General features: G+C 41.5%; 1 protein-coding gene across 6 annotated transcripts in view; it reads left to right on the top strand.

The window, feature by feature from the left end:
• The window catches only part of OGFRL1 (opioid growth factor receptor like 1), a 32,294-nt gene extending 12,746 nt beyond the window's left edge, over nt 1-19,548 (top strand). For 3 of the 6 annotated variants that reach the window (XM_032650937.1, XM_032650935.1, XM_032650936.1), the window contains exon 7: nt 536-7,550. In XM_032650937.1, coding sequence (XP_032506828.1) covers nt 536-1,202 — 667 coding nt within the window. In that variant the 3' untranslated portion in view covers nt 1,203-7,550. Of the gene's footprint in view, nt 1-535; nt 7,551-12,307; nt 13,490-18,764 lie in introns of those variants that run through there. The other 3 variants (XR_004352495.1, XR_004352496.1, XR_004352493.1) reach the window with 3 other exon arrangements.
• The last annotated feature ends 347 nt before the right edge of the window (nt 19,549-19,895 follow it).

Below are 19,895 nucleotides of genomic sequence, written 5' to 3'. Positions count from 1 at the left end.
TACTCTTTGCTCTGCTAAATAAGTCACTTCTGCCTCCTTTGTCAGAATTGTTCCAGCGAGGTAGAATGGTTTCTGCTGCTTTCCTTCTGAGTCGGTTGATATGGTGGGTTCCGCTGGCCTGCTGACCCTGTAAGTCGTACATTCGGCCGGTAACCAATGCTCGGCACTGTGTACCTGTGACAGGTACGATACATTTGTGTAGTAGATAGTCATCCTCAGTGTAGTTAACAAACAGCAGTTCGACACCCATGGGAATACATTGAAAATCTAAATGTTTTTCAAGTACAAAGAACTAAAGGAAAAAGGAGAATTTATTTTATGCATTGGAGTTTTACACAGATTGGCGTTACACTGAGGTACAGGGGTTTCACATCTTGTTTTATTCTTCTTAGCGGTGTCTACTACGACTTTTAGCCAAGTCATTATAAGGCATGTTTTCGCAGCTTACTCTTCCATCAGAAATAGTTTCCCAGTGGTTTTTACGCCCCTGCTTTCCGCTAATTTTCCTCCTTCGTTGTATTCAATCCTCTTCCAGGTCTCAGCACAACTATTTAAGGATCACTCGTATTCTGAAAAGCCTCGGCGAGCTTGGATATGAAAGTTTTAAATCTCCTCTTGTCAAACTTATTCTTCATGAGGCTCTTGTGGAAAATACCATCCCCAATATTAAACAGAGCGCACTGGAGTATTTCGTGTACACAATTAGAGACAGAAGGGAAAGGAGAAGACTCCTGCGGTTCGCCCAGAAACATTACACGCCCTCGGAGAATTTTATCTGGGGACCACCCAGGAGGGAACAGCCCGAGGGCAGCAAAGCCCCGAAGACCCCCGCCCCGCCCACCTCGGGGCATCACAGCCAGACGTCTATGCACAAAAAACCCAAGGACTCCAAAAATCCCTCCGCAGCTGGGCGCGTAAATAGCAAAGCTGCCGAAGACAAAAAAGTGACACCTAGGGAGCCGGAGGAGGAGACAGACTGGCCCAGCTCAGAGGCCGGCAGCGAGGCTGCCAGGTCGGGAGACCCAGAGAGAGAGGGTGATGCCGACAATTCCAGTCCTCAACCAGAAGAGACAGTTGCGCATGCGCTGGAGAAAAAGGAGCGTGCGTCTCCCTCTGAAAAAGATGAAGAGCGTGAAAACCGTAACAAGGACTGTGAAAGTCCCGGAGAGACAGGTTCCCACGATGACGCACTCTTACAGTGAATTATCAGGAAGCCCACAGACCCGTGTGGGTGAGGAACAGAGGCCACGTTTCGGAGGGTAGCCGGCTGTTGGTGATCTCTGTGGTAAGCATTTAGTTGTCACTTGGTTTTGATTTTGGATGACAGTGAATTTAATATTTCACCAGAAGTCTGAAGACAGGACCCCATTCGTGAATGCATTCTGTAACACTTCGGGGACGTGAGTTTTCGAATCCGGTACACAACAATTACTTTTAAATTATTTTCAGTGTATCTGGAAATAACCATGTAGTCTTCGATACAGCAAATAAATTCTTTGGAGAAACTCCGCTCTACATGAAGAAAATCAAGTGGATAATTTCGTTAGGTTGCCACCCCTTTGCCCGTTTTATGGATTCCTTTGTTTTTAAGCTGCGAGAAAGAATTTGGTCTTCTCAGATGTATTCGGAAGAAATTGGGAGTTTTTTCATTACAGCACCTCAGCATGCTTAGTTTTAGTTTCTGGTAAGTGGGATGGATGTTCCTGGGGAGATACACTTGCCCCTCCCCGTTTGTCGGTCCTGCTGTTTTTCCTCTTCCCCTCTCCATTCTCTCCCTCGTTGGCCACCTGTGTCGGCGGGCACGCGCATTTCTAGTGTACATTCGGATGATCTACTACAGTGACATTTACGTGGCGTAGAGGGAACTGTCGGCTGTATTATTTCAAGAATTTGTTTAAAATAATAAACATGGTTTTCTGTGTTAAGTGCTTAAAAACAAATTTTGATGCACAAGTCCAAGAAGAGAATTTTGCCTTCTGTGGCTGTTCCGTACAAATTTGGTGCTTGTTTCTGAATGCAAATGACTAAAGAATTAAAAAATAAGAAAGGAAATTATTCGTTTTCAAAAGGCACGCATCTGACACTGGCAACAAGGCAGTGGTCCCTAAAACCATGAATATCTCAGCGTTATGTAGACTATGACATTAATATGACTTAGTCCACAGTATATCTTTAGAAAAAATATAATCTGCTGCATCTCTAAGTTGTGAAAGCTCGAAATTGAGAACAGACTGGACATCCCGTATATTCAGTTTTAGTAAGCACTGAATGTGTTAATATTGGGTAAGAGCAAATAACTTTCTTGCTTATACTATTATCACTAATTATTACACATTCGAAAACAGTCAAACACTGTGGTGAGAACTTCAGAGCATACGTACACATATAGTGAAAGCAATTCACAGAAAAAATTTTTTTTCATTTCATTTAGAAAGGCATTGGCTTTTGTGTGTTTCTTAGGCCCTTAAGGGAAGTTCTATACACTTTAACCCTCAGAGAATTTTTACTGTGTCCTATTTTTAAATCACATTATGTCATCTTCTGTTACCTTTATTGACCAGAGGATTTTTAGCGGAGGGTTTCTAGAAAATAGACACACAAGTAGTATGCTTTAGAAGGGTTACATTGCCTTGAAGTTTACATGAAACAGCATTGTTGCTCAAATCTGACTTATTTTATATGAATGTTAGTAACGCTTATGTTATATATTGTATTCCAATAAATATAGAATATTTTTTCACTATCATTTCTCATGATTTGAGAAATGACAGTTTTTGCTTTCTACTGTTTTGTGAAGTGAGCATTAGGATTTGGGGAAACCATTCTGCTTCTGCATTTCAATTTCTTTGTTTTTTCACATGGACCCTCTAATGGCCCCATCGAGCTCAATAAACAGTTCTACAGCTTAGCGCGTGAGAGTAGGTTGTCACATTGGGCTGAATTGTAGGAATATGATTCACTTGAAATACCTTACCAATTTTGCATACATGATAAAGTGTTCACACCACTTTCTAAGTGCATAATGTTAAAATTTTGTGACCAGATATTAAAATATTAATAAGTGGACAGATACGAAAAGAAATGGATATAATCTAAATCACTTAGAAACTAATAGTATATCAGAACCCTTAGAAGTAAAAATGTTTCATTCAATAATTTAACTTTTAGCGTATTCCTAATTAGGGGTTTGATGAGATTGTACTGTTTAATTTGAGAATATTTAGTCTCAAGGGAAAACTGCCTGGCTTCCACTTAAAACAGTGGCCTTTTTCTACCATGTTGTTTTGAAATGCATACGCTCGTGAAACAGTCTGATTCCTACGCTTAATCTGTACATAACTTACGAGAGAATTCTTCAGTGGAAACAAGTGAGAGGATGGCATTCCTTTTGCAGATAAAAATTATGAACGTCTAGAGTTTTTTTCTATTAAGAATACTCTGTACATTCAATAGTTTTACAATAAGATCTGTAGGTGTGTCTTTAGGTGTGTGTGTTACGACACGAAACAGCCCTCTGGGTTTGACTGTGATGTTTTGTATTTTTAAGAACTACCATGTGCTTGCAGAAACTAAGAAGCTGTTCTAAAAACGCAGTGGAGCATGGCCAAATGACTAGAAACTTTATTGAATTTTTGTGAATATATAGACTTTATCATTGTACCATGGACTGTGAATATACTAAGTATTGGCTATTGATAAAATACTAATTTGCATTTCAGGCAAATAGATGTTACACCGCTTGGTTAGTCTAGTATATTTCTAATATTTTGTGCTTTCATATCCCAAAGGAGACGATATATGTGAAAATATTTTGAAATACTGTAAAGTGATATATGATGAAAAGATATATTTCTGTAGAGAAAAAGTTTACAACAGTAAGAGTATTGTACCATTATACATCTTCATGCTCAATCTCATAAGAAACTGAAAAGAATCATGACAGAACTGAAAATATGTCTGCTTTCTCTAAGTCACGTCCAGTTCTCAGTTCAAAAATTATTTGGTATAGTTTTATTTTGGATTTTAGTTTTGAGAAAACCTTTTTCAGTTTCAAGGAGAAAACAAAACTTATGACTCTGGAGTTACCAGAGAAGTTCTAAGATTTTTTGCTAAGTATTAAAAATATAAAGATTATGTTTAAAAATTACCTACTTTTGTTTCTAGTTTTTACACTTTAACCTGACAGAAGGAATGCTCTGGTGAAAAAGGAAAAGTATTGTAGTACAGTATTACATTTGAGTTACTCTCTAAAAAATCATTTTAGAAAGTAAACTTCCTTATCCAGTTGTCAAAAATTGGTTGAACTGATGGAGAGGGAATATTTGTTTAATTGTTTAAAGTTAAATTTCCCAGGTTTATAGTAGAGTTATGGTTGAGTGTCTAATCTACTGAGTAACTAAATCAAGCCAGTTTCTTTGTCTTTCTATAATTGAGGCTCTTCTAAAAGCTTTATTTTCTAACCTGAGAAGAGAAGGGCGTTCTTGATCTTGCTTGATTGTAATTGCATCTGTGGGTCTCTCAAGTTTATTTGGGGTGAGTGGGGACTCTTTGTTATAGGAGTAGTTTTGAAGATTTCTATTTTGTTTCCCACTTAAAAAGTTCCAATTTTTTTTTCCTTTGGGGTATATCCATTAAGTGTAAGGTAGGCTGAAGTTAGACAAGCAAGAATCGTTTCAAATGTAGGTGCAGTTGTAGAAAATGATGGCCTGGGTCACAGTAGGATCTGGAAAATTAGGGGTGTACAAAGGGTTGACTTCTTTCAATTTAGAATTCTTTAGTGTTTATTCCATGAGCATATTTGTTGAGTAATCTCTAGGGTGCCAGTGAGTACACCCTGCCTCTTTGCCTGTTCCAGCCCACCCAGCAGACTGTGCTTAGGGACAGACCATGTTTTAGAAATTCCTTATTACTGAAGTTAATGATAGAATAATATAGTTATAAATATGAATGCCTGGAGGTGTCCAGATGTGCCTTAACTAATGTGAATGCTTTTCATTCAGAAGTTTAAATTTTTACTTCATTATAAAATCTTGCCATAAGAAACATTCCAAACCGTGACAGATCAGTTAATTTAATGAAATTTACTTTCGTGCTTTTTCATTTTGGAGACATTTCCATTTGTATCAGTAACATCAGTTCAAAAGGAAGTGTACTAGCCACAGTGTTCAAAAATGTGTTACATTTGAGAAAGAAGTAAGGTGTGAAGTTAAGCAGAAAGATTAACTTCATTGTTACATTTATTTATGCTTCTGCCTAATTTTGCTACACCCTGTAATTTTCATTGTAAACATCTCTCAGTTACTACAAGTAATATTAATCTGTGTTTTACTTTTGCTTTTAGATACAGAGGGATGTAGAGAATGGCATTCTATTAGAGAAATGATTTAAAAGTTTAATTCCAGTAGATAGTTGGAGGAATCTGAGATTAATTTGGACTTTTATGCTGTAGTTTTATTAGAAACATTTAAACAGTACTTGTTCTTGCTTTTTCCCTAGATTAGAGAGAATGTCTTTTGTCATCTACTTTTTCCCTCATCTGTTGAGAAGTTTATTGTTTTAGTTACTTGTGGGAAATAACTTCTTAATATGTTTGTTTCCTTGAATTAAAGTGTTCACGTGGAGGACACAATTAACTGCTTCGTTTTATGGCCCAAACTCTTGCCTGGAGGTTGAGTTCAGAGATGGGGAGGTGGCTGAGAACCAGAGTGGGCGTCTTGGTGAAGGGGCACGTACACTGGGCTGCATCCTCTCCAGTAGAGGAGGGGTCTCCGGAGCCTCCCCTGGAGGCCGAGGGTGTCGCACCCCGTGATCGCTGTCTTCTGAGGAAGGTGGGCCACCTTGGACCTCATGCACAGTTTCACTGGGTATCAATTTTCATAAAATACCTGTTATAATTCATTCGTCACCATTTTGCAGTTGTTTAGGAGATTGTGAGCAGTTGGACACCTGCTATGTAAATTACAGCTGAATCTTTCTATCTCGGGAAACATTGAAATACCAGTTCTGCCTACCCCTCTCGCCAGTTCAAAACTTCTGATTTCCATCAAAAATTATTTGGGGTTGTTCTTTTAGTGTAAAGACGAAGTGAAAGGGAAAAGGCACCAGTGCGCACTTGTTATGCTGAGAGACCTTTTTTAGACAAATCAGAAACCTTATATATTTTAATATGAAAACTATGTTGAAGCTATAAAGTTTATCATATTTTTGTTTTTAAATTATAATGGAGTTTGTGGAACAGTTACATTAACTAGAGAGATTCGTTGTGTAATAAGCTTTGGTCCTAAGAAGTGTCCAAGGTCTGCAGTCATTGGTCATGAACACCTTTTTCAGTGCTGGTGGGTTTAGTTTCATGTGGAGAAGAGGAAAATAACAATCGAAACAAAAAATTAGAAACGGTCACTAGAAACTCACTTATAGATATAAAGATGTAACTGACTGTAGGTTTGTGGAGTGCCAGAATTTACTGGAATGAGGAATAGATGAGGATGCAGAAGCTTTACGGTGGGAACGTGCTCGGTGTTATCCGTGCCAGGGAGATCTGGACTGGTGTGAATGGGAAGCAGTCCCATTCATGCTCGCATTTTCAGCCTGGATTCCGCTTACTCCACAGTAGATGGAAACCTTTCACAGACTGAGAGAAATAATCACATGATGCGCCACCAGGTTTAATTCCTCTGCCCGTGGTTCTACTGACAGGAAGTTAAGTGGAGGCAGTGGCTGCAGAGACGGGAAGGAGGTCCCGCGCTAGTCTGTTTCTAACGATGTGACTGTATACCCCACGCCGGCGAGAGCGATGGCGTCTTCCTCGTGTGGCACCACAGTTAAGAGCAAGAAACCACAGCAAGGGTTTGACAAGCGTTTTGTTCTTTGTCCTTTTTTGCTTTTGTTTTTGTTTTGCGGTACGCGGGCCTCTCACTGCTGTGGCCTCTCCCGTTGCGGAGCACAGGCTCCGGACGCGCAGGCTCAGCAGCCACGGCTCACGGGCCCAGCCGCTCCGCGGCACGTGGGCTCTTCCCGGACCGGGGCAGGAACCCGCGCCCCCTCCATCGGCAGGCGGACTCTCAACCACTGCGCCACCAGGGAAGCCCTGTCCTTTTTATAAGAAGGTTGTTTCCGTGTTTCCCAAGTGAGCTGTCCACTCCTCTTCCGTGTTACCTAAGAAGATAGACGGCTAACTGGGTCCAGTCACCGCTTCAGCTGGGAAACTATCGTGTCCTTTGTATTTTGAGTATTTCAGGAAAATGGGTAGATTCTTAGAAAGATGTGTGCTTTCCTTCCTGCATGAGCGCTGACTCTCCAGCAGCCGTGGGCCTTCTCTGTGCTCTGTCATCTCCTGCAGGATGAATTACAGAATGCCGTGCACGTCTGTGCACAGCAATACCATGTGTATGTGGTAGGAGCTGTAACCAGTTTCTGGATCTGTATGGTACTATGAAACACTTATTTTATAATCCTGTAACTGTATGGCAGTGTTATGCCAGAAAATGTATAAAGTGCAGTAGTGTCTGTTGTTTACTGCTGTATTTAAAAATATCATTTCTGAAACTATATATTTAGAGTTCTGTTATTTTTAATAACTATTGCCAAATATACATCCTGTAAAATGACCAAAAGCCACTTCATCTTACTTAGCATTTTAGCATTATGCTGATTTTGCATGATTAAAATATTTTTAAAGAGCTGGAACAAATGACGTTGCTGTTTTTCTCTGATTAGACTGTTTTTATGGTTATGGTATGAGATCAACATTATTTCCCTTTTATCCCCTAAAATAAATATTGTATTTTGAAGAGTGAAATCTTCTTTACACAGGCATTTATTTTTGTCGGGAGATTTTGGAGGGCAGATCACACGTGTAAGTACCTGGATGTTTACTGTTCTCTCTTTTCCTCACTTTTCTCTAATGCAAAGTTTTTAAAGTATATTTAATACAGATGACTGAAAATGAATAACTCATGGAGGGGACAGATTTTTTTTCACTTAATAGAGCTGGTCTTCTAACAACAATTTTTTGATTAAGAAAAATGCAGCTGTGAGATGCCATTGAGCACGTTGCTCGAGTTGCCGCAGGACAGCGGGGATGAAGGTGAGGAAAGGCGTCACGTTGGAGCTTGCCTGCGCTGACCTGTAGAGGCGGGAAAAGAGCGTATGAAAGAACTAAGAACAAACTAGTAAGAGTCAGAATGAAATCACATTGTGCATAATTGAGAAACGCAGAGAGAGAGAGGGAACAAACCACAGCCATGCTGGCGAGCAAGCATGATTTTAACTGCAGCCTTTGGGATGAGCTGTTTAGGGAGAGAGCAACGCACACAAGCAATTATCATCCTAAGGGAAGAACGGACGCATTCTGGTAACAGAAAATAGAGATGTTTGCTTTTCCCCAAGGGTCAAATGTCAGAAGGCAACCTAAGATCTTAAAAAGATGGAGATTGTCAGTAGAGTGAAAAAAGCAGGACTGAGTCTACATTTCTTTAAGAATGTAAAATCTAAATAATACGGGAGACAGTTCGCAGAAGAGGTTTAAAACACGTTCCTTATTTTAAGCCTCAAGTGGATGCAGAGAAGGCCAGCTGGTGTTCCAGGGATGGCAGCAAATCCCAGCCTGGAGAAAAGTGTCAATGGTCAGGGTGGCCTCTCGTGGGTGAGTTTAGGCTCCGTGATTGTGACTGACTAAGGAGTTGGGCTGATTACAGGGAACGTGTAAGGATGATCCTTTCCCTTGGGATTATCTCCGTGAATATGTGGAGTTAACTGGAAGAGCGTTTTAAAAATAGGTTATTCACAAGAGAGATTAGAGAGCCAGCGTGGATCTGACTTTACTAAGGAAGACTGGGTTTACTAATTTTGCTATAATAGTTAGCGTTCCACTATTTTTATAACCTTAATGTATGTTCAGCACTACCGAGGAATATACAAATATGTTCTTCTCAAATGGTGTGTAACATATTTTGTTGTGATTGAAATAGCTTGTTTGTTCTACTCTCAGCTTGAGAAAAGGAACGGGGTAGAGGAGGAAAGAATAAACAGAGAAGTGGTGGTTGATGTGAACCAAGGGAGCCCTGGTGGCTCACCTTAGGACCCAGAGGGTGTCTGAGATCCCCGAGTGGATGATTTCACTGTTGTCAGGAAGAGAGTTTCAAGAAAAATCCCTGAAGGAGGAAAAACTAAGGGCAAAGAAGCGTTTTGTCTAACCGGGGAGAGCTGGCTTCGAGGCCAGGTGGACTTGGGTCCATGTAGCAACATGGTCACTTACAGTTGGCTGTGTGGCTTTGGGTGAGTCACGTAAGTTCTCAGGGTCTCTGGTCTCCTGTTGGCAACAGTGTCTACTTTGTGAGTTTCTTGGGAGAATTAGAGTGTGGGTGAAATGCCAGGGACATATTCAAGACACTTCTGTATAGTGGTTGCTAGCATTCTAGAGAAAATCTAGATGTTTGGTCACCACAGACATTGTGCAGCATTTGTCTCAATGGAAGTCAATCTCGCCTAATCTATGTTTACAGGGTTTATAGATCAAAATAAACATCTTAAGCTTTGTTTATTATTTTAATGTAGTTCTCACTAGAAAAGCTACCAGGTATAAAATGGATGATTTTATATTAGACACACTGATATTCACAGGATAGAAAATTTCCCTCATTGTGAATGTAATGCATGTACAAAATAGCCCTTTATTACTTCCTGAATAATTTTTTGAACTGGTTTCCCTTCTCTGCCAAGAAAGAGCTGGAGTGTGGGACAGAGCTGAAGCCTTTTGATCAGCATCAGAAGATGATCTTAGTTTATTTTAGGACACCACCAGCATTGATTCTTATGGGAAGCAGGAAGTTTTAACTTAAAACCCTCCAAATAGACATTTACGTCATACCTTAGTAGAAGGCCACTTAACAGTTAACACTGTTTAAAAACGTGCGTGCAATCAATTCTATGAACTTGGTGGCCTTCTTGCCATTGTTTTCTAACAACCAGAACCAGGAGGATGAATAATCTTCTACTAAATAAATATTCATCTTTCAAAATTCTAACCTATAAGCATCTTCATACCGTGAAATTAAGATGGGGTCACCAGAGTTCCTGGGCCGCTGTCTCGTTCAACCGTAAATCGTTTCGGAATGCACCACACAACACTTATCAATAAGATGGGAAATAAATTCTCATTGACGCCGATAGAAGCTGAATATTTTCTTTTCCCTCTGGCATTCATTTCGACCAATTCCCCCTCGTTTTACCTGTTTCCCTGTCCAGAAATGGGAAGGGATATTATAGACTTCCGTAGTTGACACTGAGTGTGAATCCTAATGTCCTAGAAAATGAAGAGAGGCGACACAACTGTCCCCCCTCAAATGCTGCAGATGCAAGAGCTCGAGGTGGCACCGGAGCCCGGGCTCCCAGTTCACTGTGTTTGCCCTGTAACCCTTGAGCGTCGTCGGGGAACTGGAAGGGTTCAAAAGCATCAGCTTAGACGGGGCTGGCCCGTGCAGCGGTGTCACCCAAGACTAGAGTCCTGTCCGTGAGAGTGGCTTTCTCACCGCCCCGAGCATTTTCCACTGGCCAGTGTTCACGTCGACAGGCTCTCAAGTTGGTTCAAACATTTCCACTGGGGAAGAACCCACCGGGGCTCTGCCAGTGGACTTTGTCATCACCTCCCACGTGTGCCTTTTTACACAAGCCGTTCCTCAGAGCTCACCTCTGGGATGACACGGAGCTGGCTGGGCTGAGCCCCCGACGTTTCCAAGCTCATCGAATGGCATCACCTGATCCCCCCAAGGGACAGGAAACCAGGGAGCTACGTGGGAACGTTCATTTGTCAACTCATCCGGTTTGGCAACACGTTCTTTGATTCTACTTCTGGAGTTTGTCTGCAATCCACCCCCTCGTTTGCACCCCTGCTGCCTCTGTAGTCCTTTATCTAGTGTAAAGACTCCTAAATTTCCCTCTGCCTTCAGAGAGAATGCAGCCTTCCCAAGATGCCACAGTGTGTCTTGTATCTCGGGTGCCTAACCTAGGGTCCAGCACATAATAAGCAATCCACGGCCACTGAATTAAAAAAGATGTTTAGCAGTGATATCTTGAAACAAGCGTGAATATATGGACAGCTATTTCTGGATCCATTTCTGAAATTAGATGTCTTCCACAAGACGAAGAGCTTTCAAAATGAATTATTTGTATGACAGTACAAAGATTTATATTGAAACATTTCCTAAGTATTTAATGCTTTGTTTGACCAACTTGGATCATACTTTCTTCCTGATTTGGGGTCACTTAGTAACAGATGTCATTAATTGCTTTTAAACTGATTTAAGTTTAAAACAGTTGTTTAAAGTTGTTTTAACCTCGGAAGTTTCAAATCCGAGATTAAAAAAAAGAAAGGGGAGTACACGGTCCTACTTTTCCTGCCTGGTTTGAAATCTGAAATAAGATGAAGTAATTTAAAAATCACATTTGGTGGATTAATAGAGTACCTGTTTCCGTGCATGGCTGCGTTATGCGCGTGGAAATAAACAAGTGAGAGCATGAGACAGAAGTGTTTCTGTAAGAGAAGCATCTGGAACTTTGGCAGAATAAAGGCAATTCCTTGGCAGTTCACAGCGGAGCTGACTTTTCCCTTCTGGTTTCACACTTTAGACCAAATTCTGATTGACAGTAAAGGCTACACTTTAAGAAATGGCTTTTCACCTTAATGTTTAATTTTCCAGTTGTATTGCTTCTTCGATGTGAGCTTTTCTTTTTCCTATATGTTGACAACCAATTGAAACTAAGAACTCGCTTATCTTAAGGTTTCATTAAATGGAAACCCTATGGAAGTTTTCATGGATGGAGTAAATTGTTGCCCAAATTCCTTTAACCTCCATGAACATTTTTTACAGGCCATCCTAAGAAAGGCTTGAGTGTGCCACATACTTAGAAAAACACTCAAGCCGAACGTGACTTTGTGAAGAGGGCGGTTCCTCATTTTGTTTGTCCTTTTTTCGCTTATGGTAATGAACTCAAATTCTAAAATCGTTTGAGGTCACAAAACCAGTCACAGTGAAATGAGATATGTAGAGAAAATGGAGCATCTGTTTCGCAATAGCTCATCGCATCTTCCTCGTGAGTCCCACCCTGCTGATTGATGGGGACCTCTTAGGCTTGTCAACGGGAACTACCTCTGTCACTCTTGTTCCTATTTCTACTTTGGGGTTAAACATCCAGACTGTTCAAAATCTGGATCGTGGCTGGAGTGACAGCCTCTTTGGAATGACCCTGTTTCTTTTGGTAAAGGGACTAGTCATTGGGATTTTACACCCGCCTCTCTTTTCTTACTCAGGAAGGCATCTGTGGGCATTGACATGGTCTCGCTGCTCATTTGTGGCAGCAGAGGAGAACAGGTGAGAAGATGCCCGGGGTGTCCTCTGGGCAGGCCTGTGGAGTGGCTGGGCTAGGCTGCTGCTAAGGTGGTAACTGCTGAAGTTCAAGGTCTCAGCTGGCGATCGGTACTGAGGCCAGTGGTGCCGGTGATGGAGCTGACAGCCTTCAGTGTAGAGCAGCAAGCACACCATTTAGACCCCAAGCCTATGTGGGTCATGGACACGTCGGCTCCCCTGGGCCCTCGTGGTCACCGGGAAACCAGAAGTACTGACACATATGGGCTCAGTTTCCTGTCCGCGGTCATCTCAGTTCTGGGCTCCGGGCTGTGGTGGAAGCAGCGTCTCCCGGAGGCTTTAGCCCACAGAGGTTGTTCAGGAAAGTAGGACACCTGCCCCGATGACTCCAGCCTCCTTAGAAGTCTATGGTGTTTCTAAAGACTCCAGTCTGAGTTGAAAAGATCACTTATGTAAAACTCAAAAGAGAAAAGAATATTACCCCTGTAATAATAGACACAAAGTTGTCGCTGGTGGTGGTGTTCGGTAGAATCTAGAGTTGGAATAGACTTTAGAAAGCATGAAGTCCAACATTGGCATTTACTCATGAAGAAACACGTTTAAAGAGTTTCTTCGATTTTGTGACAATTTGCTCTTTGGTTTAGCTCGAATCTAGCTCCCAGCCCCTAGCTCTGTGCTCTTTCCGTGATGTGGTGTCACCTTTTCTGTATGTGTATTTTCCTAAATAGATGGAGGTTGGAAGATCTGTTCAACTAAATGCTGTAGTCTCCCTTTTTATTCACCCTTTGGTTGAATTAATTAAGTAAATATTTTAGTTTTGGAGTCATCTGTGTGATAAACGTTGGGTTCTGTGATTTGAATCCCGTCTTCACGGTTGGCCATGTGGCCTTGGGGAAGGTCACTGATACTCCATGAGCTCCAGCTTCTTTGTCTGTAAAGTGGGGACAATAATATTCACCTTGGAGGAAACTGAAAGTTATAGAATTGCATTGTGTTTTCATGGTACAGAGCAGTTAATAAACTATAATTGTTGTCGGTATTTCTTAAATATCTGTGGTTTCTGAGTTTTTCTTTGAAAGGCCAAAATTTAAAAGAGAGAAAGTTGGAGGTAAAGGAGAAAGGGAATAAAGAAAAACACAGAACCAGAGCTCTGTATAACATTTTAGATTGCTCTTTGCTTTGTCTTTAGGGTTGGGTTCCTGATTAGATTATACCTGATCCTTCTTTATCTAATTTGATGGTTAAGAGGAAAAAATTGATATCACAGAAGAAGCATTGTGTAAGCTAATGTGTTATCATTATATTTGTAATATAATTCTTTCAGGAATCTTGAATAATCTACTTTTTAAATGAAGGAAAATCTATAAACTACCCATCAGGGGATTTGGTGAGAGGAATAATTAATATAATACCTGATGGTTCAGAAAGTTAGTTTCCTCTTTACCATCAACATTTTTGTGTGCAAAGCAAAAAGATCAGTGGGTAGTTACACTTCCCAAAAGTGTTTTCAAGAGAATTTTGTGCATCTAGGTAAAACTCTGCTGATAAACATTTCTCTTAATCTATAGCCTCCTACAAGTGCTCCGTAATTGCACAAATGCTATTGCCGATTCAAACTAAAGTACGGGAATTCTGTGAAAAGAAATATCTAGACCTAGGAAAAAAATTTCTAAGTGCCCATTACCATCATAAATTAGATAATTTTTGAGTGGTAACTCCACATAGATCTATAGATGGAGGAATCCATAAAAGAGCTGCTTTCAACTTTAAAGATCTAATTGTCTTAGTAAGTAGCTTCGTTGTTGATACCAGCAAGACTTGTTCACGTCTGCAGTCTCCCTTGAATGGGGTGGAGTCAGTGTTTATCCAGAGATACCTTTTTCTAATACAGCAGGGAATTATCTTGTAACTGGAAATGCTTCCCACTGGGAATGACCCTTCCCCCATTACCACCCCTCCTCTACCATCAATTTGAAGAAATCATTATTCTGGGAATTAAACTAATAAAACTAATAAATAATGGAAGATTGCTTTCTGCAGTAGACAACTTCTAAGGCAGGCTGTTTGGAGTACTGAGGGATACATTTAACAAAATGTGTGCAAGATACATACGTTGAAAACTACAAAAGATTGTTAAGAGAAATTTTAAGAGACAATATAAAGATATTCTGGGACTAGAAAACTCATTGTTAAGATGTCATTTCTCCCCAAACTGATCTGAAAATACAATGGAAGCCCCAGGACTTCTTTGTAGAAACTGGCAAACTGATTCTAATGCATGTATGGAAATATAAAGGACCTAGAATTGCCAAAATAAAGTCAAAGTGGGTCAGAGACCTAGAACAAAATCTAAGCATATAAAACCTCTAGAGGAAAACATAGGAATTTTTCAAGATTTGGGGGCAGGCAAAGATGTTGTAAAGAGAACATAACCCTATCTGTAAAAATTTATAAATTGGACTTTGTTAAAATTAAAACCTTCTGCACTTCCAAAGATACCACTAAGAAACTGAATGAAAAAGCAGGCACAGATCAGAAGAAAATATCTGCAATACATATGTCTGAAGAAGGACATATCCAGACTATGTAAAGAACTCTCACAACCCAAAAATAAGACAGGTGACAATAAAAAGTGCGCAAAAGGTTTGAACAGACACTTCACACACACACAAGGTTTGAACAGGCACTTCACACACACACACATACACACACAAACAGACATACACACCATATATGTATATATATATATATATATATATATATATATATATATATATGGTGAGGACAGGAAAATAAAGACATGAACACATCATTAATCGTTAGTGAAATGCAAATTAGAACCACAATGAGACACTACTACAAACCTACCAGAATGTGAAAATTGAAAAAGATTGACGATATCAAGTGTTGGAAAGGATGTGGAGCAACCGGAACTCTCCTACACTGCTGTTGGGAATGTAAAATACTATAATACTTCAGAAAACTTTTCATCAGTTTCCTATAAAATCAAACATAAATTTCCATATGACTCAAGCTTAGGTATTTCCTTAAGAGAAATGAAAACCTATGTCCACAAAGAGTCTGTACACTAATGTTCATAACAGCTTTATTCATAATAGCCCCAAAATGGAATTAACCCAAACATCCAGTTACAGATGAACGGATAAACAATTTGTGGAATATTCATACAATGTATCCAGTAACTTACAAAGAAGAAACTATATATGTAGCATCATTGATGAATGTCAAAAACATTCTGAGCAAAAGCCAGACACAAAAGAACGTGTGTGTATGATTGTATAATATTTCCATGAAGTTCTAGAACAGGCGAAACTAAATCCATAGTGTCAGGAGTCAGGTCAGCAGTTGCCTGAGGATGGGTTGGAGTCAGTTGCAGAGTTAGGAGGGAATTTGGGGGCCAGGTGGTGACAGGAGTGTTCTGTATCTTTTTTAAAAAAATCAATTATTTATTTTTGGCTGCGTTGAGTCTTCATTGCACTGTGGAGGCTTGTCATCGCGGTGGCTTCTTTTGCTGCAGAGCATGGGCTCTAGGCACGCGGGCTTCAGCAGTTGTGGCACACAGGCTCAGTAGTTGTTGTTCGCGGGCTCTAGAGCACAGGCTCAGTAGCTGTGGCGCACGGGCTTACTTGCTCCGCGGCATGTGGGATCTTCCCAGACCATGGCTCTAACCCATGTCCCCCGCATTGGCGGGCAGATTCTTAACCACTGCGCCACCAGGGAAGTCCAAGGAGTGTTCTGTAACTCAATTATGGTGATGACTATATAGACGTATACATTGCCAAACATATCAAACTGTACATTTTAAATAGGTGCATTTTATTATATGCAGAATATAGTTTGATAAAGTAAAATAAATAAATAAATGAAATAGACTACCTCCCCATTTAAAATCAGGAACAGTAGTGCCTAGACGGTCCCTCTAACTTGGAATAAGTGTGAAGGACCGAGGAGGACAGTAATTCTCTCTCTTCATAAACAGGAGGCTCCTGCACCCTTCTCAGGGTTTCAGGTTACTGCCTGTTGCATAGTTAAACATCTTTATAAACATCAAATCGAATGGCTAAAATTCAAATGCATTTCTAGTCATTTTCAATTTCATCTTTTGTTTTTGGCTGTGCCCTGAGAGGCTTGCAGGATCTTAGTTCCCCGACCAGGGATCGAACCCGCGCCCCCTGCAGTGAAAGCACCAAGTCTTAGCCACTGGGCCACCAGGGAAGTCCCCTCATTTTCAATTTCAAATTGTCAACTTAAGTGTTATATTTTGTCACTTCATCGTTTTTTCATGAATGGCATCTCCAGTATAAGTGATTGGACCATGTTCAGCACAGGGGAAAGAATTCCTTGGATTTGTTCTTTATTGGTAATCTCTCCCACATCTGTCTTGTTGTCCTAGCTTTCTAACTAGTCTCCCTACCCGCGCTCCAGTCTACAAATCACGGTGGTGTGAGTAATCCTTCTGAAGTCTGTCCTTGATCAAATCACCCCCCTTCTCAGGACCCCTCACTTTGCTTACTAACAGCAGACTAATTTGTTTTCTCGGTCTGGGTCCTTACTATCTTTCCCGACTAACCTCTCACTGCTCCCCTGTGAGTGCCATATTCTAGCTGAGCCTGACACCCAGTCATTGCTTCGTTACATCCTTTCCTCCCTACCCCTTTGCTTGTGCCCTCTTTCCACGTGGGATGCTTTCCCTCCGACCCGGCCTTTCCACCTCTCACCAACCTTCCACGCCAGCTGGCAGGTCACCTCCTCCACCATCACTCACGGCTGATGTGGCTGCACCTGCCAGAGCCTTTTCCTTCCTGCTGCAGCCTCTCCTGTGTTTGATTATAAACTCTCAGAGGCTGGGGCTCTGTCTCTGACATCGATCCAGTAGGAAGGACACACAAATTGAATGAGTATGAGGAAAGAATCATGCAGGTGCTGGTGGCTGAGAAGCAGAAGAGTGAAGACCAGACTTCTATCCCCCTATTCCTCACTCTATTACTTTTTACACCAGGGGTGTTGGGAAAATCCGCCACAGGCCTTTGAACTGCCTCCAGGACAAGGACGAGGAGAGTGCATTGCTCCAGACATTCAGAATTGAATCCAAGAAGGTAGTGGAACTTTCTCAGGGAGCCATCCTAGCAGAAAGATTAGCTTAGATGACTTTTCTTCTTCTAATCTCATAAGGTGGTGGAGCAAATGGACTGTAAAGTCCCCTATGGGAATTGTGACTATTCGTTAGATCTTTTTATATACACTTTTTCTTTTCTTTTTAAATGGAGCTTGGTTGGAGACTTATAGGATATTTTGCATGTGGTCTGTATTTTTTTTTTTTTTTTTTTTTTGGGTTACGCGGGCTTCTCACTGTTGTGGCCTCTCCCGTTGCGGAGCACAGGCTCCGGACGCACAGGCTCAGCGGCCATGGCTCACGGGCCCAGCCGCTCCGCGGCACGTGGGATCCTCCCGGACCGGGGCAAGAACCCGTGTCCCCTGCATCGGCAGGCGGACTCTCAACCACTGCGCCACCAGGGAAGCCTGTGGTGTTTTTTAAATGGGCCTCAAACTCTTCTGTGTTTAAGGAATGGTTTCACAAAACAGAATTTTGGATGGCACCTTTTCCACCTGCAGACTCACTGGCACACTCCCAAGGCCGCCCTTTGACACCACGATGCTGTTTGGGAAGAGCCATGTTCCGTCCTGACCAGCTTGCTCACACCCTTGCAAGTCCCAGTAGAAACTCTGTCTGTCTTGGCTTTGGCTCTACGTTCCCTAGAGCTCCCCTACCTTGCACCAAATTGTACCTCATCAACCTTCTATCTGACAATCGATACTAGAAAATGTATAGGCTTGGTTGTAGTAAAAATGCATTTCCTGTGTGGATAAAATGTGGTCATTTGCCTATGACGTGACACACGTGGATAGATGCTACTTTTAAATGATTAACGTTAAGGCAAATGGACGAAACAAATACCGCGTGTGATGGAGGCTGTTGGCTGTCCTCGAAACTTCTTCTCCCTTTGTTCCGCTGGCAGCAGGTGGTAGCTGGACCCACGGTTCAGCCAGAGTGTCGTGTCTCAGACTCTTCACCACCCCGTGAGTCCAGCAGGGACGGTGCTACTCTGGGTGGGTGGGGGACGTGGGGCGTGACCTTGTACTTGGGCGTGTGCGGTCTGCCTTTCACAAGCTGGAACTTCCACACGCCCACGACCCAGCTTCCATGACACAGCCAGGTCCACACCCCAGAGCAGAGGTGGGAAACATCTTCTGTCAAGGGGTGAACAGTAAATATTTCCAGCTTTGCGGCCAGTCTTTGCCTCGCGTTGTGAAAGCACCCAAAGACGACACATAAACAGATAGGCATGGCTGGATTCTAATAAAATGTTCTCTACAAAACAGGTGGCGGGCCGGATTTGGCGCACAGGCCCGCGGTTTTCTAACTCCCGCCCTGCGATGGACACTCTATGGAAGGAAAGACGTGGCTCGATGAGGGTCCGGAGCTGCCCACAGACCAGACCCCTCACCTCGGTGGCCATTTTCCCAACCAGCACGCGAGCAGACTTGCTGCCCGTCCTCAGAATCACTTCACAAGGAGACTGCCGCTGGGCTTCAGCCTTCAGAGATGTCCTGTCACCGCCTCTTCCTTCTCTCTCTTCTTCCTCTCTATTCATTTTACTTAAGGAAGAGAGACTAGTGTCCTCGGACACCACGTGTCCATTTGGCCTTTTGTCTCACACTTTCTTGAAACAGATGCATGGATTCCCAGGGGCTGTTCTCATGTCTCCCCAGCTGCCTGAGGAACGGGGTCACATCTGGACAGAACATGTGAAGAAGGTAAAATCTTGGGGGGGGCACTAAAACATAGAAGCATTAAAGTATACATGTATATGAATAATTTAATGGCTGACTGTGGTCTTGAGGAATATATTAAATTTTTGTGCTCCAGTCTGCTTATGCACTGGGGATAGTCATATTACCTTTTCATCCTCCTAAAAATAGAATATCTTAAGATAATCCATTTTCAACTACTTCAAACTTTTCAAAGGAACGGCACCTAAAAATCCACAGCATAATTGAGGTATCAGCTTTTTGTCACTCTTACTATTATGATTTGATTCACTATCATAATATAATCCTTCTCCGAGTCATTTCTATGAAAAATTTATAAGAAAAATGTATTGCAAGTTTTTAATAAATATTTGTTTTATTGCCCAGACTTTTATTCATAAGGAAAAGCTATTAGAAAATCATACTTATTCTAGGTTAAATGAGAATAACATTAACAATTCTTCGTTGTGTTTCTGGATGTTTCTGATTATGACTGTAGCGCCTCACAATAACTTTGAAGTTAATTCTCATTTTCAATCATAATTAATTTGGGTCTGTCAACATCAGGCTGTATATTATTCAACTACCACTCTTCAGTGTCATGAAAACATTTACTGCCGTGTGTTCAAAAATAAACATTTCAGTTGCAGACACTTGGAGAGAGTTCGGAGTAGGTGCTAATGTGACAGCAGTTATATTTCT

The sequence above is a fragment of the Phocoena sinus genome, chromosome 12 (genome assembly GCF_008692025.1).
Source record: "Phocoena sinus isolate mPhoSin1 chromosome 12, mPhoSin1.pri, whole genome shotgun sequence".
Classification (NCBI taxonomy): Eukaryota; Metazoa; Chordata; class Mammalia; order Artiodactyla; family Phocoenidae; genus Phocoena; species Phocoena sinus.
The sequence above is the reverse complement of the archived record's forward strand: the minus strand, read 5'-3'. Positions and strand labels throughout refer to the sequence as shown.